At 44.5% G+C, this 26,147-nt stretch overlaps 1 protein-coding gene across 1 annotated transcript; it reads right to left on the bottom strand.

Annotated features, from left to right (window-relative positions):
- Positions 1-14,562: 14,562 nt before the first annotated feature.
- On the bottom strand, positions 14,563-16,703 carry LOC139181707 (40-kDa huntingtin-associated protein). The gene has a single exon (XM_070785337.1). The coding sequence runs from the start codon at positions 16,604-16,606 to the stop codon at positions 15,497-15,499; it is 1,110 nt and encodes a 369-aa protein (XP_070641438.1). The 5' UTR covers positions 16,607-16,703; the 3' UTR covers positions 14,563-15,496.
- Positions 16,704-26,147: the final 9,444 nt, after the last annotated feature.

The following is a 26,147-nucleotide window of genomic DNA, read 5'->3' as shown; positions in this document are numbered from 1 at the left end:
CTTACTCCATGCTTACTGAAGCCACTGGCCCACTTTCTTCCCAATGTCCCCATTCTTCCGTAATGGGACTGTCTGGACGAGCCAAAAGGTATTATACTTCAGTTGTTGTTTAAGCTATAACCGAGACTCTGTGCTATTTTCACATGAGTTTCTGACCTTGCCAGAGTCTCCCTCACCCCTTTTGGGGAGGGATATACTAAGCAAAGTCCATGCCTCTGTTTTCATGAATATGGAGCCTTCCCTTTGTCTCCCTTTAATTGGACAAAATGTAAATCTTAGAGTATGGGCTGATGGAAAATCTGTGGGTTGAGCACAAAATGCTATTCCTGTAGTTGTCAAGCTCAAAGACCCGTACTTATTTCCACATAAGAAGCAGTATCCACTGAAAGCTGAGGTTAAGGAAGGGTTAAAACCCATCATCAAAAATTTAAAGGAACAAGGACTATTAATTCCTTGTAACAGTCCATGCAACAGTCCTAATTTGGGTATAAAAAATCAAGTGGTAAATGGAAACTAGTTCAAGATGTATGAATAATAAAATGAGACTGTAGTTCCTTTACACACCGTGGTGCCTAATCCTTATATACTATTGTCTAAAATTCCTGAATAAGGCAAATATTTCTCAGTAATTGATTTGAAAGGTGCCTTCTATTCAGTGCCTTTGGTGGAGGAATGTCAATTTCTACTTGCCTTTGAGGACCCTACGCAGCAAGCTTCTCAGTTAACCTGGAAAGTTTTGCCCCAGGGATTTTGTGAGAGTCTTCACTTATTTGGATAAAGTTTGTCACAGGATCGACAAAACTTTAATAGCTCAGAAGCAGTGGTGTTACAATATGTAGATGATATTTTGCTCAGTGTTGAGACAGAGGAAGCTTGTTCACGAGCCTCAGTTCAGTTTAGTTCAGTTCAGTCAATCAGTCGTGTCCGACTCTTTGCAACCCCACAAATCGCAGCACGCCAGGCCTCCCTGTCCATCACCAACTTCCGGAGTTCACTCAGACTCACGTCGATCGAGTCCGTGATGCCATCCAGCCATCTCATCCTCTGTCGTCCCCTTCTCTTCCTGCCCCCAATCCCTCCCAGCGTCAGAGTCTTTTGCAACGAGTCAACTCTTCGCATGAGGTGGCCAAAGTACTGGAGTTTCAGCTTTAGCATCATTCCTTCCAAAGAAATCCCAGGGCTGATCTCCTTCAGAATGGACTGGTTGGATCTCCTTGCAGTCCAAGGGACTCTCAAGAGTCTTCTCCAACACCACAGTTCAAAAGCACCAATTCTTCAGTGCTCAGCATTCTTCACAGTCCAACTCTCACATCCATACATGACCACTGGAAAAACTACAGCCTTGACTAGACGGAACTTGGTTGGCAAAGAAATGTCTCTGCTTTTCAATATGCTATCTAGGTTGGTCATAACTTTCCTTCCAAGGACTAAGCATCTTTTAATTTCATGGCTGCAGTCACCATCTGCAGTGATTATGGAGCCCAGAAAAATAAAGTCTGACATTGTTTCCACTGTTTCCCCGTCTATTTCCCATGAAGTGATGGGACCAGATGCCATGATCTTCGTTTTCTGAATGTTGAGCTTTAAGCCAACTTTTTCACTCTCCTCTTTCACTTTCATCAAGATGCTTTTTAGTTCCTCTTCACTTTCTGCCATAAGGGTGGTGTCATCTACATATCTGAGGTTATTGATATTTCTCCTGGCAATCTTGATTCCAGCTTGTGCTTCTTCAAACCCAGCGTTTCTCATGATGTACTCTGCATATAAGTTAAATAAGCAGGGTGACAATATACAGCTTTGATGGACTCCTTTTCCTATTTGGAACCAGTCTGTTGTTCCATGTCCAGTTCTAACTGTTGCTTCCTGACCTGCATACAAATTTCTCAAGAGGCAGGTCAGGTGGTCTGGTATTCCCATATCTTGAAGAATTTTCCACAGTTTATTGTGATCCACAGTCAAAGGCTTTGGCATAGTCAATAAAGCAGAAATAGATGTTTTTCTGGAACTCTCTTGCTTTTTCAATCATCCAGCAGATCACTTGGCCTCTGGTTCCTCTGCCTTTTCTAAAACCAGCTTGAACATCTGGAAATTCACGGTTCACATATTGCTGAAGCCTGGCTTGGAGAATTTTGAGCATTACTTTACTAGCGTGTGAGATGAGTGCAATTGTGTGGTAGTTTGAGCATTCTTTGGCATTGCCTTTCTTTGGGATTGGAATGAAAACTGACCTTTTCCATTCCTGTGGCCACTGCTGAGCTTTCCAAATATGCTGGCATATTGAGTGCAGCACTTTCACAGCATCATCTTTCAGGATTTGAAATAGCTCAACTGGAATTCCATCACCTCCACTAGCTTTGTTTGTAGCGATGGTTTCTAAGGCCCACTTGACTTCACATTCCAGGATATCTGGCTCTAGGTGAGTGATCACATCATCATGATTATCTGGGTCATGAAGATCTTTTTTGTACAGTTCTTCTGTGTATTCTTGCCACCTCTTCTTAGTATCTTCTGCTTTTGTTTGGTCCATACCATTTCTGTCCTTTATCGAGCCCATCTTTGCAGGAAATGTTCCCTTGGTATCTCTAATTTTCTTGAAGAGATCTCTAGTCTTTCCCATTCTGTTGTTTTCCCCTATTTCTTTGCATTGGTCACTGAAGAAGGCTTTCTTATCTCTTCTTGCTATTCTTTGGAACTCTGCATTCAGATGCTTATATCTTTCCTTTTCTCCTTTTCTTTTGGCTTCTCTTCTTTTCACAGCTATTTGTAAGGCCTCCCCAGACAGAACCATTTTGCTTTTTTGCATTTCTTTTCCATGGGGATGGTCTTGATCCCTGTCTCCTGTACAATGTCACGAACCTCAGTCCATAGTTCATCAGGCACTCTATCTATCAGATCTAGTCCCTTAAATCTATTTCTCACTTCCACTGTATAATCATAAGGGATTTGATTTAGGTCATACCTGAATGGTCTAGTGGTTTTCCCTACTGTCTTCAATTTCAGTCTGAATTTGGCAATAAGGAGTTCATGATCTGAGCCACAGTCAGCTCCTGGTCTTGTTTTTGCTGACTTTATAGAGCTTCTCCATTTTTGGCTGCAAAGAATATAATCAGTCTGATTTCGGTGTTGACCATCTGGTGATGTCCATGTGTAGAGTCTTCTCTTGTGTTGTTGGAAGAGGGTGTTTGCTATGACCAGTGCACTTTCTTGGCAAAACTCTATTAGTCTTTGCCCTGCTTCATTCTGTATTCCAAGGCCAAATTTGCCTGTTACTCCAGGTGTTCCTTGACTTCCTACTTTTGCATTCCAGTCCCCTAAAATGAAAAGGACTTCTTTTTGGGGAGTTAGTTCTAAAAGGTCTTGTAGGTCTTCATAGAACTGTTCAACTTCAGCTTCAGCATTACTGGTTGGGGCATAGACTTGGATTACTGTGATATTGAATGGCTTGCCTTGGAAACAGAGATCATTCTGTCATTTTTGAGATTACATCCAAGTACTGCATTTCGAGCTCTTTTGTTGACCATGATGCCTACTCCATTTCTTCTGAGGGATTCCTGTCTGTAGTAGTAGATATATTGGTCATCTGAGTTAAATTCACCCATTCCAGTCCATTTTAGTTTGCTGATTCCTAGAATGTTGATGTTCACTCTTGCCATCTCTTGTTTGACCACTTCCAATTTGCCTTGATTCATGGACCTGACATTCCAGGTTCCTATGCAATATTGCTCTTTACAGCATCGGACCTTGTGTCTATCACCAGTCACATCCACAACTGGGTATTGTTTTTGCTTTGGCTCCATCCCTTCATTCTTTCTGGAGTTATTTCTCCACTGATCTCCAGTAGCATATTGGGCACCTACTGACCTGGGGAGTTCCTCTTTCAGTATCCTATCATTTTGCCTTTTCGTACTGTTCATGGGGTTCTCAAGGCAAGAATACTGAAGTGGTTTGCCATTCCCTTCTCCAGTGGACCACATTCTGTCAGACCTCTCCACCATGACCCGCCCATCTAGGGTGGCCCCACGGGCATGGCTTAGTTTCACCGAGTTAGACAAGGCTGTGGTCCTAGTGTGATTAGATTGACTAGTTCTGTGAGTATGGTTTCAGTGTGTCTGCCCTCTGATCCCCTCTTGCAACATCTACTGTCTTACTTGGGTTTCTCTTACCTTGGACGAGGGGTATCTCCTCACCACCGCCCCTTCTGACCTTGAACGTGGAATAGCTCCTCTAGGCCTTCCTGTGCCCGTGCAGCCACCGCTCCTTAGAGGTGGGGTTGCTCCTCCTGCCCACGGCCCCTGGCCTCGGACGTGGGGTAACTCTTCTCGGCCACTGCCCCTAACCTCGGATGTGGGATAGCTCCTCTCGGCCATTCCTGCGCCGTCGCAGCCTGGCACTCTTGGCCGCTGCCCCTGACCTCGGACTTGGGGTAACTCCTCTTGGCTGCCTCCCCTCGGGCATGGGGTCCTCCCAGCTTCTGCCCCTAACCTCATGAGCCTCAGAAGACTTCTTAAACCTTCTGGCAGGCTGCAGTTACAAGACATCAAGAGAAAAGGCTCAGCTTTGTCAATCTGTTAGATACCTGGGCCTAATCATATCAGAAGGGACTAGAGCCATAGGCCCCAAGAGAATTAAACCTATACTAAATCATCCCCTACCTATGACTTTAAGACAATTGAGAGGGTTTTTGGGAATCACAGGTTACTGTTGCATTTAGATTCCGGGTTATGGGGAACTTGCCGGGCCTTTATATAAACTTATAGCTGAAACCCAGCAGGCCCAAACCGACAAACTGGTTTGGTCTCAAGATACTCAAAAGGCTTTTAAGGTTTTTCAGACTGCTCTCCTGCAAGCTCCAGCTCTGAGCTTGCCCACAGGGTCAGAATTTAATTTGTTTGTCACTGAAAGAAAAGGTGTGGCCTTGGGGGTTTTGACACAACTTCGAGGGCCTCACCAGCAACCTATTGCTTATCTAAGCAGAGAATTAGATGTAATTTCACGTGGGTGGCCCCACTGCCTAAGAGTAATTGGGACAGTGGCTTTATTAGCACCTGAAGCTTTAAAAATAATTAATGGACGAAACCTTACTGTACTGACTTCTCATGATGTGAGTAGAATCTTAAATTCTAAAGTTAATATGTGGATGACAGACAGTGGGCTTCTTAAATATCAGTCATTGTTGTTAGAAGGACCAGTAACTAAGCTTAAAGTTTGTGGAAATTTAAATCCTGCCACTTTCCTTCCTGAGAAGGAAAATGAAACACCTGATCACGATTGTTCCCAATTTCTAACTTTAAACTATGCAGCTCGGGAAGATCTAGTGGATACCCCATTAGACAATCCTGACATGGATATATTTACTGATGGCAGTTCTTTTGTTCGGGATGGAAAGCGTAAAGCAGGTTACACTGTGGTGACTGCTGAACAGGTTTTAGAAGCAAAATCTCTCCCCCAGGGAACCAGTGCTCAGTTAGCGGAGCTTGTGGCTCTGACCTGAGCTCTAGAGTTAAGCAAAGGGCAGCAGGTAAATATCTACACTGATTCTAAGTGTGTTTATTTGACTTTACATGCTCATGCTGCAATATGGAAAGAAACACAGTTTAAAACAGCAACAGGAGAACCTATTAAACATTTCAGAGAGATCGAGAGACTTTTAACTGCTATATATTGTCCTAAAGAAGTAGCTGTTATGCATTGCAAAGGACACAACAGAGATGGGAGTAAAGTAGCTGAAGGTAATCAGCTGGCTGACTGTCAAGCCAGAAAAGTGGCACTTTACGAAACCCCTTCACTACAGACGCCTTTGATCTGGACAGGTCCTGTGGAACCAGAAAAACCCCAATATACTGAGGAAGAATTAGAAAGATATGAGAAACGAGGAGCAAAGATTACTGATAAAGGATGGTTACAGTCTGAGGATGGACGATTAATAATTCCTGAAAATGCTCAGTGGAAAATTCTTAAGGGTTTTCATTTGGGTGCAGAGAGTACTTACCAGATGGCTTCTCATTTGTTTGAAGGTAAAAATGTAATGAAAACTTTAAAGAACATTATCAAAAGGTGTGAGGTTTGTCAGAAAAATAACCCAAAGACTGAAAAGCTAGCAAAATCTGGATTACAACGAAGTGGAAAGTATCCTGCATAGGACTGGGAAATTGATTTTACTCATATGCCAAAAGCTAATGGGTATTCTTGCTTACAAGTTTGGGTGGATACTTTTACTGGATGGATTGAGGCTTTTCCCTGTCATAGTTAACAGGCTAAGGAAGTTATAAAGATTTTAACCCATGAAATTATCCCCAGGTTTTGGCTGCCACGGAGCCTTCAGAGTGACAATGGCTCCGCGTTTAAAGCTGCTGTAACTCAGGGGGTGTCTAAGGCTCTAGAAATAGAATATCACTTACACTGTTCCTGGAGACCCCAATCCTCAGGAAAGGTTGAAAAAGCTAATGACATTATCAAAAGACATCTGTGCAAATTAACTCAAGAGACACAGGACAGTTAAAGTCCTACCCATAGCTTTAATGAGGGCTTGAACTGCCCCCCAAAAGGAGGGACTTTCCCCCTTTGAATGTATTTATGGAAGGTCTTTCTTATGCACAGACATTGTTATAGACCCTGAAGCCTTGGAATTAACTAGTAACTCAGCTCTCAGCTTTTCAACAGGTATTAACAGAACTCCGGGAGACAATTCTTGACCCAGCCTCTGAGTCAAGCAAGCCTCTATTTGAGTCAGGAACCGAGATCCTCATAAAAACATCGGGGTCTGGGGGCCCATCTCTTGAGCCCCTCTGGGAAGACCCTTACCAGGTTATTCTTTTTTCTCCCACAGCTGTCAAAGTGCCAGAAATTGATTCGTGGGTACATCACACTCGAGTTAAGAGGTGGCACCCTGACCAGAACTAAGTGACTTCATTTTATGTCTTTAATTTCTATGCTCTGACTTTGTACTTTTCAGATGGGCCTGATAATCTATGTAAGCCTACTTCTGCTGACCCCAGAAGTCCTGAGTCTGCCGTTTGATCCTCAAGACAATGCCTTCCTGTCCTGGGCTCATTCCTATGCTGAATTCCACAATCAGTCTAACTGCTGGGTCTGTGGAGCACTCCCCTCTTCATCAGTGAAAGGCTTCCTGTGGTGGACATCTCCACAAGGAAAAGACTTTCTCACAGTCTGCTAATACCTTCAACAACAATCGCATGTGATGCTTCTTCTTAAACTGATGACATTTAACCACCTTAAGATAGACTGATATAACTATGGACATAATATGACTTTTAATTTTGATTTTAACTTGTTTTAATGACTAATTTGTCTTGCATCTGTAACTGTGTAATTGGATTTGTTTCTAGTTGCATGAAGGCTTTTAAGTTACAAATGGTTGTCCAAGCTCCTACAAGTGCCACAGCCTCTTCCAAATATTACTTGGGGCCCCTGGATCAGAGACCCTCAATATGAGGGTTGGGAGAATATGTTGCCTCACCAATTTAGGGACAATGCCCCTTATCAGCTCAGAAGCAGTTATGGAATTAAAACGATGCTCCTTTCCCCTGGCAACATAATTCTCCTAAAAGAAAAGGGGGGAATGAGAGAGTCATTTCCTAGGCAGGTTGATAATAAGTCTAGGGGTCCCAAGGAGAGAGGGATCTGGAATTCTCAAGGAGGAAGAAAGGACAAACTTTTTTGTCCCTCTACATTCCTTAGGATTATATAACAATAATGTATCCTGCTTGAAGACAGTCTCTGGAAAAAACCTTCTGGCTAATCCTGTTATCTTAAGCTGTAAATTATGGGAGTAGGTCTAGTGAGGTCTTTACAACCTCCAGACATTCTTTTGATTCACTGTAATAACTAATTAGAGAGTATATAACTCCATGGCTAACACTAGCAAGGGGGTGCTCTTTCTACCCCCCTTCTTATGCCTATGTCAGAAGCTTTCTCTATCTCCTTTATACTTTAATAAAACTTTATTACACAAAAGCTCTGAGCGAGCAAGCCTTGTCTCTGGCCCCAGATTGAATTCTTCTCCTCCAGAGGCCAAGAATCCCAGCGTCTTTGTGTGGTTCAGCAACAACCTTTCCTCATGGTATCAAGTCCCATCACTTCATGGCAAATAGATGGAGGAAAAGTGGAAACAGTGGTAGATTTTATTTTCTTGGGCTCCAAAATCACTGCAGATGGCGACTGCAGCCACAAAATTAAGAGACGCTTGCTCCTTGGAAGAAAAGCTAAGACAGGTTATTAAAAAGCAGAGACATCACTTTGTGAACAAAGGTCCCTAAGGTTTTTCCAGTAATCATGCATGGATGTGAAAGTTGGACCATAAAGAAGGCTGAGTGCTGAACAATTGATGCTTTTGAACTGTGGTGTTGGAGAAGACTCTTGAGAGTCCCTTGGACAGCAAGGAGATCAAACCAATCAATCCTAAAGGAAATAAACCCTGAATATTCATTGGAAGGACTGATGCTGAAGCTGAAGCTCCAGTATTTTGGCCACCTCTGTGAAGAGCTAACTCATTGGAAAAGACACTGATGCTGGGATAGATTGAGGACAGGAAGAGAAGGGGATGACAGAGGATGAAATGGTTGGATGGCATCACTGACTCAGTGGACATGTGTCTGAGCAAACTCCAGGAGTTGGTGATGGACAAGGAAACCTGGAGTGCTGCAGTCCATGGGGTCACAAAGAGTAGACTCGACTGAGTGACTGAACAACAAGTCTATTTTCTTGTTCATTTCCTATATAGTTGTCCTATCTATTAATGAAAGTTTAGTATCAGTTCAGTTCAGTTCAGTTCAGTCGCTAAGTCTTGTCCAACTCTTTGTGACCCCATGGACTGCAGCTCACTTGGCCTCCCTGTCCATCACCAACTCCCAGAGTTTACCCAAACTCATGTCCATTGAGTCAGTGATGCCATCCAACAATCTCATCCTCTGTCATCCCCTTCTCCTCCTGCTTTCATTCTTTCCCAGAATCAGGGTCTTTTCAAATGAGTCAGTTCTTTGCATTAGGTGGCCAAAGTATTGGAGTTTCAGCTTCAATATCAGTCCTTCCAATAGTCTTCAAATATTATTGTACAACTATTTCTCACATCAATTCTATCAGTTTTTGCCTTATATATTTTGTATTTTTGTTTTCTGTCGCATATATATTTGTAATAAGAATGACTGACTTTTTTGTCATTATGAAATGTTTCTCTTTATCTCTAGGAACTTTTGCTTTGAAGTCTATTGTATCTGATATTAGTATACCCACTTCAGCTTTCTTGCCATTGCTGTTATCATGATATATCTATTTTCATATTTTTACTTTCAATCAATTTGTATTGTGGAACATTAAGTACATCTCCTGTAGACAGCATATAGCTGTATCATGTTATTTTAGCCAATCTCACAATCTTTGCTTTTTTTTTTTTTACTAGATTGCTATTATTCTAACCAATTCTATAGTTGATTTACATTTGCTCTTTTCTTCTTCCTTTATGTTTCTTATGGGCTTTTTTGTTCCTTTATTTCTTCTTTATTACCTTTTTTGCATTAAGTGAATATTTTATAATGTAGCATTGTAAGTTTGTAAATGATTTTTTAAAATATATTTTTGAGTTTTTTTTTTTTTTAAGTGGTTGCTCTAGGGTTTGCCAAATACATCTTGGTTTACCAGAATCACCTTCAGATCTATAGTACCTTATTCCACATATATACATATATATTCCTATATAGCTCTATTCCATTTTCTCCTCTTTAATGATACTACTATTATACCTATTATGTCTATTAATATTACAAATCCAACAATAAATTGTAATAATTATTGCTTTGCCAACTGTAGTCATTTCTGTAACTCAGTATAGCTTGACTCCCACCCACTTCTTTTACATTGCTTTTGGAAAATATATTACATTTTATGTTACAGACCTAACAGTACACCATATACATGCTATTGTATATATTTAACATATTATTATATGTATTATTTTATACATTTAAAAAATCAGTTCACAGAAAATAACAAAAGTTTACAACTATGCTGTCTTTTATAATTACATAAACACCTTTCTTGGTGCTGTCTTGTGTGTGTATTTGTGTTTGAATTGCCATCTGCAGTCACTTGCTTCCAGCTTGAAGAACTTCCATCAGTATTTCTTGTAAGGCAGGTCTGCTAGCAACAAATTCACTCAGTGCTTGTTTGTTTACTTTGTAAATGTCTTTATTTGCTTTCCTTTTTTCAAAGATAGATTTGCTGAATATGGGGTTGCTGGTTTACATTTTTTACTTTATCACATTGAATATGTTATCCCAACGCATTGTTTCCTCCAGAAGTTGACTGTTAATCTTATTGGAGTTCCCTTTTAAGAGATGAATCATTTTTTTCTTGTTATATTCAAGATTTTCTCCATGACTTTTATTATTTCTTTGACTTTCAGAACTTTTACTATGATGCATCTGTTTGGGAATCTCATTATCCTTATCCTACTAGAAGTTTATTGAGTTTCTTGGATGTGTAGGTTATTGGTTTTCAATTTAGGGAGTGTTCTGTTATTATTTATTTGGACATTTTTTTCTACTATTTTCTCTCTCTCTTCTCATTACTCCTATGTTGGTACACTTGATGGTGTCCCACATTTCTCAGAGACTCTGTTCGATTTTCTTCATTCTTTATCTGTCCTGTTTCCGCTTGCATAATCTCTATCGAACTGTCTTCAAGTCTGCTAGTTCTTTCTTGTTCTAGTTGAAATACACTGAGCCCTTCTAGTGAATTACTTATTTCAGTTATTGTACTTTTCAACTCCAGAATTTCCTTTTGGTTCTTCTTCCTATCTCGTATGGATATTCTATATTTGATATAACATTGCCACCATATCTTTTACTTTTTAAAGTATGCTTTCCTTTAGTTTTGTGAACATATTTGTAAGGACAATTTTGAAGTCTTTTTCTATTAAATCTGACATCTACTTGCTATTTCAGGCAGTTTGCATTGCCTACTTTTTCCTCCCAGTGTGTGAACCATATTTTCTTCTTTGTATGTCTCATAATTTTTTTGTTGGAGGCTAGCCATTTTAGACAATATATTGTAGTCACTGTTGAGTATTGGTCCATTACCCACCCCAGGGTTGGTTATTGTTTATTATTATTTAGTGACTAGGTGGATTATACCAGTAAAGTCTATCCCCACGCTCCCCCACCCTTGCCCCACACATTGTTAAGCCTCTTACCTATTACCCTGGAATGACAGTGATATTGACAGGATTCTCTTTGCTTGACCACATCCAGCTGTTAAAAGTCCATGAATTGCCAGCTGATTACTTACTCTCTTGTCTTCATCAAAGCCTTGGGAGCATAAATTGTTCTTCAAAGGAATTCAACCAAATTGTGGCTTCTTTGAAGAATAGTTTCTGAGTTCATGCTTGATATTTGTTCTGATCCCAGGAAGGCTCATAACTGGCTAAGTCTGCAGTTTCATTAAATCCACAAGTTTCACTGTCTTTTCACTATGACCTCTGTTGTTCTTGAGACTGTCCTTAGGTTTGAATTTCTCCATGTTGTAAATAAAATCAGTTCCTCTGGGAAGAGATTAGGAGCTATCTGTTTTTTTGGTCTGTGCCTCCTTTTGGGTAAAATCTCTGAGCCATGGCTCTGGAACTGGGGTTGGGGACAATGGAAAACTTCTGAGTGACACTCGTGCTCTAGGACTTGAACATTTGGAAGGGGACATCCGCCTGAAGTGGAACCACTGACTCATGAGCCAGAGAAAGAACAAGATGATCAGGACCGCAGTCTTCTCAAACCATCACACCCAAGGTGCACTTTCAGTCTGGTAAGTGGGAACTGAGTGGAAGAAGGGAACTTTCACTTCTCCACCACACTTGCCTGGGACTCAGCCTCATCAGCACACAGCTGGAGTCAGGATGAGACATAATGACATACTGCTCCTCCCAGGAAGAAAGCCCTCTGACTACAAGTCAAGGGAAGAGAAAGTGATTGCAATCTGAAGCGGAGCGCTGAGTCTGAGTAGCGGGCAGGTGGGAAGGAAGGAGTGTCCTTGGTTCAAATACGACAGTTGTTTGCTTTTTTTAATAAAATTTTTATAGATTTTGATATGTGTTTCTCCATTTTCTGTTTGCAGGAGACATTCATTTCACATATTCTAAAAGCTTAAAATCTCACTAAGAAATTTTAACATATTACTCTTCTGAAAAATATACTGTGACTTGTTTACAGACTTTCACTTCTTTCCATTGGCAACTACTGGGCCCAGTCTCAAATATGCTCATCAGTAGAGTCTTTTTTCTTCAGAGTTAAAAAAAAACCCACAAAAAGCAAGTCTGCTAAGGATAGTTCAAGAATTCTTTCTAGGTTGAGAATATTTAGCCAAAGAACTGCATTAAAAAATACTGGCATTAAGTTTTTTCTTTTTCCTTGAATACGTTTGTTAATTATTTGAAGTATAGTTGAACTCAACTGTTCATTTTCATTTAGTTTTAGAATTATTGTTCTATCGTTGGTTTTATTTATATTTTAATATGAAACCATTAACATGATTACAAAAGTCAACATTATTAAAAATAAAAAACTTCCCCCTTTCACCCCTTGTAGCCAACCAATTTTGTTTCTGGCTTACCTTTCTGTTTCTTCAATAGAAACAAGCATATACATATATATAATATATATATATATATATATATAATTGAGGGACAAAGGATCAAAATCCCAATGGAAAAAAATGTGTAAAATAATAAAGTGAATCTATTTCAGAAATATTAGCTATTGCTCTGCATTATATGTGGTAAATATTTTCTCCCAGTTTGCTGTCTTTTTACTTTGTTTATGGTGTTTTTTTTAACCATGTAAAAGTTTTGATTTAAAAAAATTTTAATTAAGTCAAATTTACCAATTTTTAATTTTATTACATCTGGTTTTAAATTGTAGTTAGAAAGTATTTCTCTTCACTTAGGCTACAGAAGAATTTTCTAATGTTTTTGCCTGATGCTGTATGGTTTTATTTTTTAGTATTTAGACCCCTATACATTTGAAGTTTATTTTTGTGTATGGAGTGAGATATGAATCTACTTAATTTTTTAATAAATAGCTTTTCAGTTGTCCCAGAACCATTTATTAAAATGTCCATCATTTCTATAGAGATTTGAGATGCTATCTTTGTCTTAAACTAAACTTTATGTGTATCTGGGTATACTTTTTGACATGCTATTCACTCCACAGGTGTGTTTGTCTATTGCTACACCACTACCCTACTGTTTTACCTAAAGATGCCTTATTGTATATTTTATTTTTTATAATTAAAGTTGGATTTGTGAAACATTTAAAGAAATTACTGTCTTGGGTCTTAGTTGCAGCATGTTGAATCTTTCCTTGTGGTAGGAGGGCTTAGTTGCCCCTTGGCATGTGGGATCTTAGTTTCCCAACCAGGGTTTTTACCCACGTCCCCTGCATTTTGGGGCAGATTCTAAACCAATGGGCCACCAGGGAAGTCCTGATTGTATATTTTAATATCTTATCAGACTACTTTTCCCTTATAGTTTTTCCTTTTTAGTGATTTCCTGGCTATTCTTTTAAAAATATTTATATTAATTTGCTTGGCTATACCAGGTGTTAGTTGTAGCACGTGGGATCTTAGATCTTCACTGAGGCATGGTGTGGTATGTGGGACCTAATTCTCTGACCAAGGATCACATCTGGGTCCCCTACACTGGGAGCTCAGAGTCTTAGCCACTGGACCACCAGGGAAGTTCCTGGGTATGCTTTCTTGTTTTTTAACAGATTGATTCTGTTGTTTTCCTTTCTCTGGAGAAGGTAAACACCGCTTGTATATCCAATACCAGCATCTTTGGGATTCCCTTCCCCCACCTACTCTAAGCAAGCCTCTAAGGAGGTTTTCCCTTTCGCCCAATCCCAAATGCTCTCACCAGGCACACTCCATAATTCATTCGTAAGCATTCTTGTCCTAAGGATGGTAAGGGAGGCAGCCAGGGCTGAGTGTCCCAGAACAAGCAAACGCACAAGGGAGCATGCACCCTTACCACCTTGGCAGTAAGCGGGACTGGACTTTCAGGGCTTGGAAGGACCCTGCTTGGCAGCCATGTGAGAGCACAGGAGGGGTGCCTGCATCTGTCTCCAATGGGCTCCGCTATACTTGCTTAGCCACTGTTCCCACACTGCTGAAATAGAGGTACCAAAAATGCCCTAAAAGTCCGACCAATTTGGGGGCACTTATCTCATACAACATTCCACATATTCCCCCTCCCCACCAAACCCACAAAAGCAAGATCGAGTCCCAAACTGAGTGCTTAAATCTCACCCCAAAAGATTACTGCTGTCTATAACCTCAGCCTCAAGGACGCATTTTCCCAAACTGAATGGCTGAGAATGAGAATATATTCTAAAGAGTTCTTGTCATCACACTCAACACTAAAGAAAATTTGAGAAAACAGCTAAGTCAGTTTGCATGTATCATTTGGACCAGAAATATAGTGTTTAAAAATGGAACACCATCCTGTTTTTGGGGGCCAAGGGGACAGTCTGGCATATATGTGATCACACTAGACCAAAGAAGCATGTTGATTTTATATATTTGAGTTAAAGGAAGATTTGTAGAAGGATCTGTACTACAAATAAAACTTGTCCATGTGGATTACCCAGACCTCTCGGAACAACTGCAACTGAAAACTCCAGTGCACATCTGACACCTTTGTGCTGGAGCTCACCCCTCCCTCACCCCTACTCCCAGGCCAACCCCTTTCGCACCGAAAACATACACACTGTAGCTAAGGACCACATCGCAAATGTTCTCTGTAGATTCAAAGGCACAGTGGCCATTTCGAGTGAACGAATCCACCTCGGATCTAAAAGGAAACTATCTGTGCTTCTACCTTCTGACAGCTAGATAAAATCCCCATTTTACAGAGGAGCTCAATCTAAACTGCAAGTCAGGAGTGTCAGAAAGGCTTTATCATAGATTGAGGGCTGTAGTGACAACCGTGGAGGACTGAATACAATGATTCCAATGAATACTATGTATGAGGCGCATGAAACAAAGGAGGAACTGGGCGATCACGCAGGCAGACATCGGAATATGCTAAGGAATCACTGTCACCATGAAAAGATCATGCAGCTAGAGTTCTGAGCCAGAGCTATTCAAATAAATCCTGTGTGAAACAAGGATGTTGGGAAAGGGGAGCTTTGGTTGGGGGGGAGTTGGGTGAAAGGGACCCAAGGGATTCTCAAGTTTATGTTGAAATTTCTGGTGAGGTGAGCTGTGTCCTCCGATTCTATTATATGGTTTGTTTTTTTTTTTTCCCTTTTCCTGCCACTGTCATGGAAACAAGGTGACTTTAGTCAACTACATTCCTCCGGTGGCAAGACAAGTAAGATACATTGCAGAGGCAGAAGCGCCGGGATCAAGATCTTTCATGCTCCCGCAAACGCTCAGGCTGGTGCGTGAGTTTCGGGAACAGGCACAGCGTGGCTGGGTTCCTGTCAGGGATTCGTCAGATCCCCTGGCCTGACGGGGAGACGGTTTCCTGCAGAACGAGGTGCAGGAGGTGGTTCTGCTCGGCGCTCAGCAGGGGCCACATCTCCACCTGCAGCAACTTGACGGCCTCTGTGTCCTTCTCGTGTGTGGCCATGACCAAGGACTGTAGCAGCAGAAAGAGCTCCTCGGGCAGCGGGCCGCTGCTGTCCTGCCCGTGGCCGTCAAAAGCCTCCCAGGCGTACTTCTCCAGGGTGTGCGCGTGCTCCGGCAGGAGCTTGGCCGGCGGCGGCTGCAGGAGCAGCAGCAGCAGCACGCGGGACACCTCGCAGCGGACCAGCACGTCGGCGAAGGCACCCAGCGCGGCCGGGGCGGCGGTGGCTGGCTGCCCAGCGCTGGGCGGGAGCACCGGGGCGAGGGCCGCGGGGGCGGCGGGCTGCGGCCCGGGCGGTGGGGGCGGCGGCATCAGGGGCTGCGGCGGGGGGCCGCCAAACTCCTGCGCCAGGCGCTGCATGCGCGTGAAGAGTGCCAGCGCGCTGCTGTAGTCCCGCGCCAGCAGCTGGCAGGACGCGGCATGGCCGAGCGCCTGCAAGGCGGCCAGGGGCAGCTGGGGCAGCTGCAGCTGCGCGGCGCGCTGGAAGTGGCCGGCGGCGGCGGCCGGCTGGCCCAGGTCGCGCAGGGAAGCCGCCAGCTCGAGGCAGAGCGCGGCGGCTGCGGCCGGCTGCCCGAGCTCCAGGTGCAGGCGCACGGCGGCGCCCAGCGCGGCGGCGGCGGCCTGTAGGGCCTCCCCGGCGGCGGCGGGGCAGGCCAGGCGCTGGCGCGCGTCGCGCTCCTGCTGCAGAAAGAGGCGCGCGGCCTCGGTCAGCGCCAGTGCCTCGCCGGGCCCGTGGAAGAGCGCCTGTTGGCAGCGCGCCACCGCCAGCTGGCACCAGGCCGCGTACGGCAGGCACTCCTGGGCGCGCAGCTCACGGCCGAGCTGGGCGAACTGCTCGCCGGCCTCCGCCACGTTCGGCTTCCGCAGGAACCGCTTCTTGAGTTTGTTGGACACCTGGCGGTAGCGCGCCAGGAAGTCCCCCGGCTCGGGGCCCGGGCCCGCTCCACCGCCAAGGCCGGCCGCGGAAGCCGCCATCTTCGCCTCCCTGGCCCTTCCAGGCGCGCTGACGCAACCGGGCGGCGACAGGCGACGTGCCCTGCGTCCGGCTCGGGCCCACAGCGCGACGGCGCCCGCGCGGCCGCCCAGATGCTCCCATCGCCGGGGTGATACGCAAAAGAGCGGGCGCGGAGGCGGGGCCATGAGTGGCTGCAGGCGCCATATGCAAATCGGAGGACCTGGGCCGGTCCTGGCTGGGAGCCCGCTGTTGCTAGGTGACAGCTTGCTCCTGCAGGTTGCCTAGCAGGGCATTTCCTGGCATCCCTAAAGGCACACGACCAAAAAGTCAACTGGTGACCCTGCGTGACCCTGATTCAACTTTGCATAATTGCGGGTTGTGTCCCGCCCACCCCAGTCCCCATTCCGCCGCAGTCTCGCGGTCTAGGCCCCTGCCCCAATGGGTATCTAGGCCCTATGGCCATGGGAACCCCTGTCAAGCACGCTGTCCACCGTCCCTGCATTCCACGCCGCGAGGCGGTCGGTCACTTTGGCACCTTCACCCCACCACGACGCCGTCCTCTCGGTCTTGAACGTCACCCTCAGGACCCCGGTCCCTCTGGGGACTTCGCCTGGCTCCTACTTGCTCAGAGCCAACGGGGGAGCCTTCTTTTCCCCGGCCTCCCCCCAGACCCCACTCCACTGCACCCCCGCCACAGCCAGCCTCTCTCACCAGGGTCACCGCATGCGCTGTCACCGTGGGCGACCGCTCCTCTCTGCCTGCCATCCCCGACTCCACCCGTACCCACAACACTCCCCCTCTGCTCTAGCCAGACCCCCGACCCCTACCTCTCCAAGGAGGGGTGTCCCACCACCACTTCCCAGGCCAAGTGACTGAAGCACACACAGGGATGTCTTGAAACTCTTTGATTGATTCGACATGACTGGGCCTGAGACACCGGGCTGTGCAGTCGGTCAGTGAGCAGACCTGGCGCCCGACAGCTAGGGGGAGGAACCGAGGACCCAGGGTTGAGCAGCTAGTGCCAGGCTGGGGCCAGCAGGGAGATGGTTGTCATCCCAAAAGAGCCATTGAGCAGAGCGTTGTGGTGGACCGCTGTGCCACGAGTTCTGGGGTGATGTGCCTCTGACCGCTGTTCTGGGCCTTGTTGCCTGCCAGCCCCAGGACCTTGGCAGTTAGGTGGTGCATAACGGCTGCTAGAAAGATGGATGCAGAGGAGTTCAGGTGGCGCTCCATGTGTCTCATGGAGAAGGATAGCTCGGCATGGGCGGTGCGGAAGCGGCGACCAGATGACCTTTGACGGCCCCTTTCATGCTGACCGTTGAGCCTGCTTTCTCTGAGGCCTCGCTTTGCGGTGCAATGGGATGAGGTGTGACGGGATGATATGCGATGAGATGAGATGCGGTGGGATGAGTCAGCTGGTCCCAACCTCTCAAAACAACCGGTACTCTCAGACCTCTACTCCATATCCTAGCAACCATGAGCCGGCCCCTCATTGGTCAGGGCGCACGTTCTGTGACAGGTAGACTCCCCTGAGATCACTGCTTTCCCATGCCCCCCACCCCACCCACCTCCGCAGGCCTGAATCTGCAAAGAAATGGCGCTGGCAGAATCCTGCTCACCCTGCCCATCGGACCCTCTCTTTGTCGGAACTCTCCCTTTCCACGGGAGGAGACCTTTATACAGAGAAGGCAGCAGACCACCCAGTGGCACCAAGTATATGCTGGCAGTGCTGGGCCATCATCACCACTGTGTCTAGTTCCAAAACTTTGGCACCACCACAAGGAGAAACCCCTGTACCAGCCAGGCGGTCACTCCCCACTGCCCCCTCCTGCAGTTTTCCCCACCCCATCCTACCTTGCATAGTTCTCAGGCAACCAACCACTCATCAGCTTCCTATCAACAGCCCTTTGCCTGTTCTGGAGACTTCCTAGAGATGGAGGCATACAATAAATAGGTGGCCTTCTGTGTCTGGCTGCTGTCACTGAGCATAGGGCCCATGCATGTGGTAGCACGAATCAGCACTTCTTTCCTTTTCCTGGCTGAATAGTTTTCCACTGTATGGCTAGACCACACATGTTTTCTATCTGCTCAGCAGTGGATGGACATTTGGGTGACTTCTCCCTTGTGCCTACTGTGGTGGACATTCCTCTATGGGGTTCTGTGTGAACGCCTGTTTTCAACTCTTTGGTATGTATGTCCATGAATAGATTTATGGTTTTTTTTTTCAAGACTCTTAATTCTATTACATTGATCTATGTGTCCATCCTTATGCTAGTACCACACAGTTTTGATAGCTGCAGCTTTGGGGTAAGTTTTGAAATCCGGAAGTAGGTGTCCATCATGCCTTGGTACACTGTCCCAAAATATATATTGTTAGTCTGTTTCCTGGCCTTCCTGAAAGGGACCTAGAGGTTTTTAGTCGATGTGATTTTGAATTAGGAGAATACCTTTTGGGGCCTATCGGACACTGGTTCTGATCTCACACTAATTCCAAGATGCCCCAAGTGTCACTATGGTCCATCAGTCATAGTAGGAGTTTATGGAGGTCAAGGGATCAATGAAATTTTAGCTTAGACCCACCTCCATTGGGTGCAGTGTGAAGCCAAACCAATCCTGTGCTTGTCTACACAGTTCTGGAATGCAAAATTAGGATAGACATATTCAGCAGCTGGCAGAGTCCACAACTCATCTGTTCCCTGACCTGCAGATTGAGGGCTATTTTGGCATGGATGGCGAAATGGAAGCAATTAGAATTGCCTCTATCTAGAAATATAGTAATGGAGAAGGCAATGGCAACCCAATCCAGTACTCTTTCCTGGAGAATCCCATGGATGGAGGAGCCTGGTAGGCTGTGGTACGTGGGATCACGAAGAATCTGACCCAACTGAGCAACTTCGCTTTCACTTTTCACTTTCATGCATTGGAGAAGGAAATGGCAACCCACTCCAGTATTCTTGCCTGGAGAATCCCAGGGACGGTGGAGCCTGGTGGGCTGCCATCTATGGGGTGGCACAGAGTCAGACACGACTGAAGCGACTTAGCAGCAGCAGCAGCAGCAGAAATATAGTAAACCAAATCAATGCACATACCTGAGTGGATTTCAGCGATTTGCAGTACCATCAAGGGCTACAAACATGCAGGAGTGATGATTTCCTCCATATCCCCATTAAAGTAGCCTATTTGGCCCGTACAGAAAACAGATGGTCTTGGAGAATGAGAGTGGGTTTTCATTAGCTTGACCAGGTGGTGATTTCAATTTCAGGTACTTTACCAATGTAGTTTCATTGCTTGATCAAATTGACATCTCCAGTGCCATGCTACCTGCCCCCTTCATGGATCACAGCCTTGTCATGGTGACGGCAGTTGCATAACTCAATGAAGCTATGCCATGCAGGCCCACTGAAGACGGATCAGTCATATTGGAGAGTTCGGACATATTGTGGTCCACTGGAAGAGGAAATGACAACCCACTCCAGTATTCTTTCCTCGAGAACTCCATGGACTATAGGAAAAGGTAAAAAGATATGACACCAGAAGATGAGCTCCCCAGGTTGGAAGGTGTCCAATATGCTACTGGTGAAGAGTGGAGGGCAATTACTAATAGTTCCAGAAAGAATGAAGTGGCTGGGCGAAAGTGGAAACAACACTCAGTTGTGGATATGTCTGGTGCTGAAAGTTAAGTCTGATGCTATAAAGAACAATATGGCTAGGAACAATATTGCATAGGAAGGTTAGGTCCATGAATCAAGTTACATTTCATGTGATCAAGCAGGAGATGGCAAGAGAAAACTTCGACATCTTAGGAATCAGTGAACAAAATGAACAATGGGAATGGGTGAATTTAATTCAGATGACCATTATATTTACTACTGTGGGCAAGAATCCCTTAGAAGAAATGGAGTAGCCCTCATAGTCAACAAAAGAGTCTGAAATGCAGTACTTGTGTGCAACCTTAAAAATGACAGAATGATCTCAGTTCGTTTCCAAGTAAACCATTCAACATCACAGTAATCCAAGTCTGTACCCTAACCACTGATGCCAAGTAAGTTGAAGCTGACTAGTTCTATGAAGACCTATAACACCTTCTAGACCTAACACCAAAAAAAAAAAAAAAAAAAAAAAGATGTTCTTTTCATCACAGGGGATAGGAATGCAAAAGTAGAAACTCAAAAGACACCTGAAATAACAGGCAAATTTGGCCTTGGTGTACAAGATGAAGCAGGGCAAAAGCAAAGAGAGTTTTGCCAAAGGAACACACTGGTCATAGCAAACATCCTCTTCCAACAACACATGAGATGACTCTACACACTGACATCATCAGATGGTAAATACTGAAATTAAATTGATTATACTTTTTGCAGCTAATGATGCAGAAACTCTGCATAGTCAGCAAAAACAAGATGTGGAGCTGACTGTGGCTCAGATCATGAGCTCCTTGTTGCAAAGTTATGCATAAATTGAACAATGTAGGGAAAACCAATAGGACATTCAGATATGAAAAAAGTGAAAGTGAAAGTGAAGTCGCTAAGTCATGTTCAACTCTTTGCAACTCCATGGATTGTAGCCCAAGGAATTTTCCAGACAAGAGTACTGCAGTGGGTTGCCATTTCCTTCTCCAGGGGATCTTCCTGACTCAGGGATCAAACATGGGTCTCCTGCACTGCAGGCAGAGGCTTTACCTCTGAGCCACCAGGGAAGCCCCTAACCTAAATCAAATCCCTTATGATTATACAGTGGAGGTGATGAATAAATTCAAGGGATTAGATGTGGTAGACAGAGTGCCTGAAGGACTATGGACAGAGGATCATAACATTGTACAGTAGGTGGTAACCAAAACTATCCCCCCCAAAAAGGAATGCAAAAAGGTGAAGTGGTTGTCTGAGGAGGTTTTACAAACATCTGAGAAAAGAAGACAAACAAAAGGCGAAGGAGAAAGGGAAAGATATACCCAACTGAATGCAGAGTTCCAGAGAATAGCAAGAAGAAACAAGGAAGACTTATTAAATGAACAGTGCAAATAGAGGAAAACCACAGACTGTGTGGATCACAGCGAACTATGGAAAATTCTTAAAGTGATGGGAACACTAGACCACCTTACCTGTCTCCTGAGAAACCTGTATATAGGTCAAGAAGCAAGAGTTAGAGCCAGACATGGAACAACAGACTGACTCAGAATTGGGAAAGGAATGTGACAAGAATGTATATTGTCATTCTGCTTATTTAACTTATACGCAGAGTACATCATGTGAAATGCCAGGCTTGATGAATCACAAGCTGGAATCAAGATTGCTGGGAGACATGTCAACAACATCAAATATGCAACTGATACCACTCTAATGGCAGAAAGCAAAGAGGAACTGAAGAGCTTCTTGATGATGGTGAAAGAAGAGGGTGAAAAAGCTGGCTTAAAAACTGACTTTGTAGCATCTGCTCCCATAATTTCATGGCAAATAGAAGGTGAAAAATGTGTATGTAGTGACAGTTTTCCTCTTGTTGGGCTCCAAAATCACTGTGGATGGTGAGTGCAGCCATGAATTTAAGAGATGCTTGCTCCTTGAAAGAAGAGCCATGGTAAACTTAGTTCAGTTCAGCTCAGTTCAGTCACTTAGTCGTGTCCGACTCTTTGCAACCCCATGAACCGCAGCACTCCAGGCCTCCCTATCACCAACTGACAGAGTCTACCCAAACCTATGACCATTGAGTCAGTGATGCCATACAACCATCTCATCCTCTGTCATCCCCTTCTCCTGCCCTCAATCTTTCCCAGCATCAGGGTCTTTTCCAATGAGTCAGTTCTTCACATCAGGTGGCCAAAGTATTGGCGTTTCAGCTTCAACAACAGTCCTTCCAATGAACACCCAGGACTGATCTCCTTTAGGATGGACTGGTTGGATCTCCTTGCAGTCCAAGTGACTCTCAAGAGTCTTCTCCAACACCACAGTTCAAAAGCATCAATTCTTTGGCGCTCAGCTTTCTTTATAGTCCAACTCTCACATCCATACACGACTACTGGAAATACCATAGGCTTTGACTAGACCGACCTTTGTTGACAAAGTAATGTCTCTGCTTTTTAATATGCTGTCCAGGTTGATCATAACTTTCCTTCCAAGGAGTAAGCATCTTTTAATTTCATGGCTGCAATCACCATCTGCAGTGACTTTGGAGCCCCCCAAAATAAAGTCTGACACTGTTTCTACTGTTTCCCCATCTATTTGCCGTGAAGTGATGGGACTACTTGCTGAATGTTGAGCTTTAAGCCAACTTTTTCACTCTCCACTTTCACTTTAATCAAGAGGCTCTTTAATTCTTCTTCACTTTCTGCCATAATGGTGGTGTCATCTGCATATCTGAGGTTATTGATATTTCTCCCAGAAATCTTGATTCCACCTTGTGCTTCCTCCACCCAGCGTTTCTCATGATGTACACTTCATTTAAGTTAAATAAGCAGGGTGAATATATACAGCCTTGCCGTACTCCTTTTCCTATTTGGAACCAGTCTGTTGTTCCATGTCCAGTTCTAACTGTTGCTTCTTGTCCTGCATACAGGTTTCTCAAGAGGCATGTCAGGTGTCTGGTATTCCCATCTCCTTCAGAATTTTCCACAGTTTATTGTGATCCACACAGTCAAAGGCTTTGGCATAGTCAATAAAGCAGAAATAGATGTTTTTTCTGAAACTCTCTTGCTTTTTTGATGATCCAGCGGATGTTGGCAATTTGATCTCTGGTTCCTCTGCCTTTTCTAAAACCAGCTTGAGCATCTGAAAATTCATGGTTCACATATTGCTGAGACAGTGTATTAAAAAGCAGAGACATCACTTCGCTAAGGTGGGTATAGTCAAAGATATGGTTTTTCCAGTGGTCATGTACAGATGTGAGAGTTGGACCCTGAAGAAGGCTTAGTGCTGAAGAACTGATGCTTTCAAAATTTTGTTGATGGGGAAGACTCTTGAGAATGTTTTGGACTGCACGGAGATCAAACAATTGAATTCTACAGGAAATAAACCATGAATATTGATTAGACTGCAGCCGTGAAATTAAAAACGCTTGCTCCTTAGAAGAAAAGCTACGACCAACCTAGACAGCATATTAAAAAGCAGAGACATTACTTTGCCAACAAAAGTCCTTCTAGGCAAAGCTAGGGTTTTTCCAGTCATAGTCATAGTCACATATGGATGTGAGAGTTGGACTATAAAGAAAGCTGAGCTCCAAAGAATTGATGCTTTTGAAGTGCAGTGTTGGAGAAGACTCTTGAGAGTCCCTTGGACTGCAAGGAGATCCAACCAGTCCACCCTAAAAGAGATCAGTCCAGGGTGTTCATCAGAAGGACTGATGTTGAAGCTGAAACTCCAATACTTTAGCCACCTGATGCAAAGAACTGACTCATTGGAAAAGGCCCTGATCCTGGAAAAGATTGAAGGCAGGAGGAGAAGGGGTGAACAGAGGATGAGATGGTTGGATGGCATCACCGACTCAACGGACATGAGCTTGAGTAAACTGTGGGAGTTGGTGATGGACAGGGAGGCCTCATGTGCTGCAGTCCATGGGGTCACAAAGAGTCAGACACGACTGAGTGACTGAACTGAACTGAACTGAACTGATTCATTAGAACGACTGATGCTGAAGCTGAAACGCCAATGTTTTGGCCACCTGATGGGAAGAGCAAACTCACTAGAAGAGACCCTGGTGCTGGGAAAGGCTGAGGGCAGGAGAAGAGGGTGGCAGAGATGGTTAGGTAGTATCACCGACTCAATGCCCACGAGTTTGAACAAACTCCTGGAGATAGTGGAGGACAGGGAAGTCGGGAATGCTGCAGCCTATGGGGTCACAAACAGTCGGGCACAACTTAGTGACTAAACAACAGCAACAACTACAGTGCTACCAGTATGGACCTACTTAGCTAACAAGTGCCTTTTTCTCCATCAGAGATCAGATCAGATCAGTCGCTCAGTCGTGTCCGACTCCTTGTGACCCCATGAATTGCAGCACGCCAGGCCTCCCTGGCCATCACCAACTCCCGGAGTTCACCCAGACTCAACGTCCATCGAGTCAGTGATGCTATCCAGCCATCTCATTCTCTGCCGTCCCCTTCTCCTCCTGCCCCCAATCCCTCCCAGCATCAGAGACTTTTCCAATGAGTCAACTCTTCCCATGAGGTGGCCAAAGTACTGGAGTTTCAGCTTTAGCATCATTCCTTCCAAAGAAATCCCAGGGCTGATCTCCTTCAGAATGGACTGGTTGGATCTCCTTGCAGTCCAAGGGACTCTCAAGAGTCTTCTCCAACACCACAGTTCAAAAGCATCAATTCTTCGGCACTCAGCCTTCTTCACAGTCCAACTCTCACATCCATACATGACCACAGGAAAAACCATAGCCTTGACTAGATGGACATTTGTTGGCAAAGTAATGGCTCTGCTTTTGAAGATGCTATCTAGGTTGGTCATAACTTTCCTTCCAAGGAGTAAGTGTTTTTAAATTTCATGGCTGCAGTCACCATCTGCAGTGATTTTGGAGCCCAGAAAAATAAAGTCTGACACTGTTTCCACAGTTTCCCCATCTATTTCCCATGAAGTGATGGGACCGGATGCCATGATCTTCGTTTTCTGAATGTTGAGCTTTAAGCCAACTTTTTCACTCTCCACTTTCACTTTCATCAAGAGGCTTTTGAGTTCCTCTTCACTTTCTGCCATAAGGGTGGCGTCATCTGCGTATCTGAGGTTATTGATATTTCTCCCGGTGATCTTGATTCCAGCTTGTGTTTCTTCCAGTCCAGCGTTTCTCATGATGTACTCTGCATGGAAGTTAAATAATCAGGGTGACAATATACAGCCTTGACCTACTCCTTTTCCTATTTGGAACCAGTCTGTTGTTCCATGTCCAGTTCTAACTGTTGCTTCCTGACCTGCATACAAATTTCTCAAGAGGCAGGTCAGGTGGTCTGGTATTCCCATCTCTTTCAGAATTTTCCACAGTTGATTGTGATCCACACAGTCAAAGGCTTTGGCATAGTCAATAAAGCAGAAATAGATGTTTTTCTGGAACTCTCTTGCTTTTTCAATCATCCAGCGGATGTTGGCAATTTGATCTCTGGTTCCTCTGCCTTTTCTAAAACCAGCTTGAACTTCAGGAAGTTCACGGTTCACATATTGCTGAAGCCTGGCTTGGAGAATTTTGAGCATTACTTTACTAGTGTGTGAGATGAGTGTAATTGTGTGGTAGTTTGAGCATTCTTTGGCATTGCCTTTCTTTGGGATTGGAATGAAAACTGACCTTTTCCAGTCCTGTGGCCACTGCTGAGTTTTCCAAATTTGCTGGCATATTGAGTGCAGCACTTTCACAGCATCATCTTTCAGGATTTGGACTAGCTCAATGGGAATTCTATCACCTCCACTGGCTTTGTTTGTAGTGATGTTTTCTAAGGCCCACTTGACTTCACATTCCAGGATGTCTGGCTCTAGGTCAGTGATCACACCATCGTGATTATCTGGGACGTGGAGATCTTTTTTGTACAGTTCTTCTGTGTATTCTTGCCACCTCTCCTTAATATCTTCTGCTTCTGTTAGG

This window comes from Bos indicus, chromosome X (assembly GCF_029378745.1).
Source record: "Bos indicus isolate NIAB-ARS_2022 breed Sahiwal x Tharparkar chromosome X, NIAB-ARS_B.indTharparkar_mat_pri_1.0, whole genome shotgun sequence".
Classification (NCBI taxonomy): Eukaryota; Metazoa; Chordata; class Mammalia; order Artiodactyla; family Bovidae; genus Bos; species Bos indicus.
The sequence above is the reverse complement of the archived record's forward strand: the minus strand, read 5'-3'. Positions and strand labels throughout refer to the sequence as shown.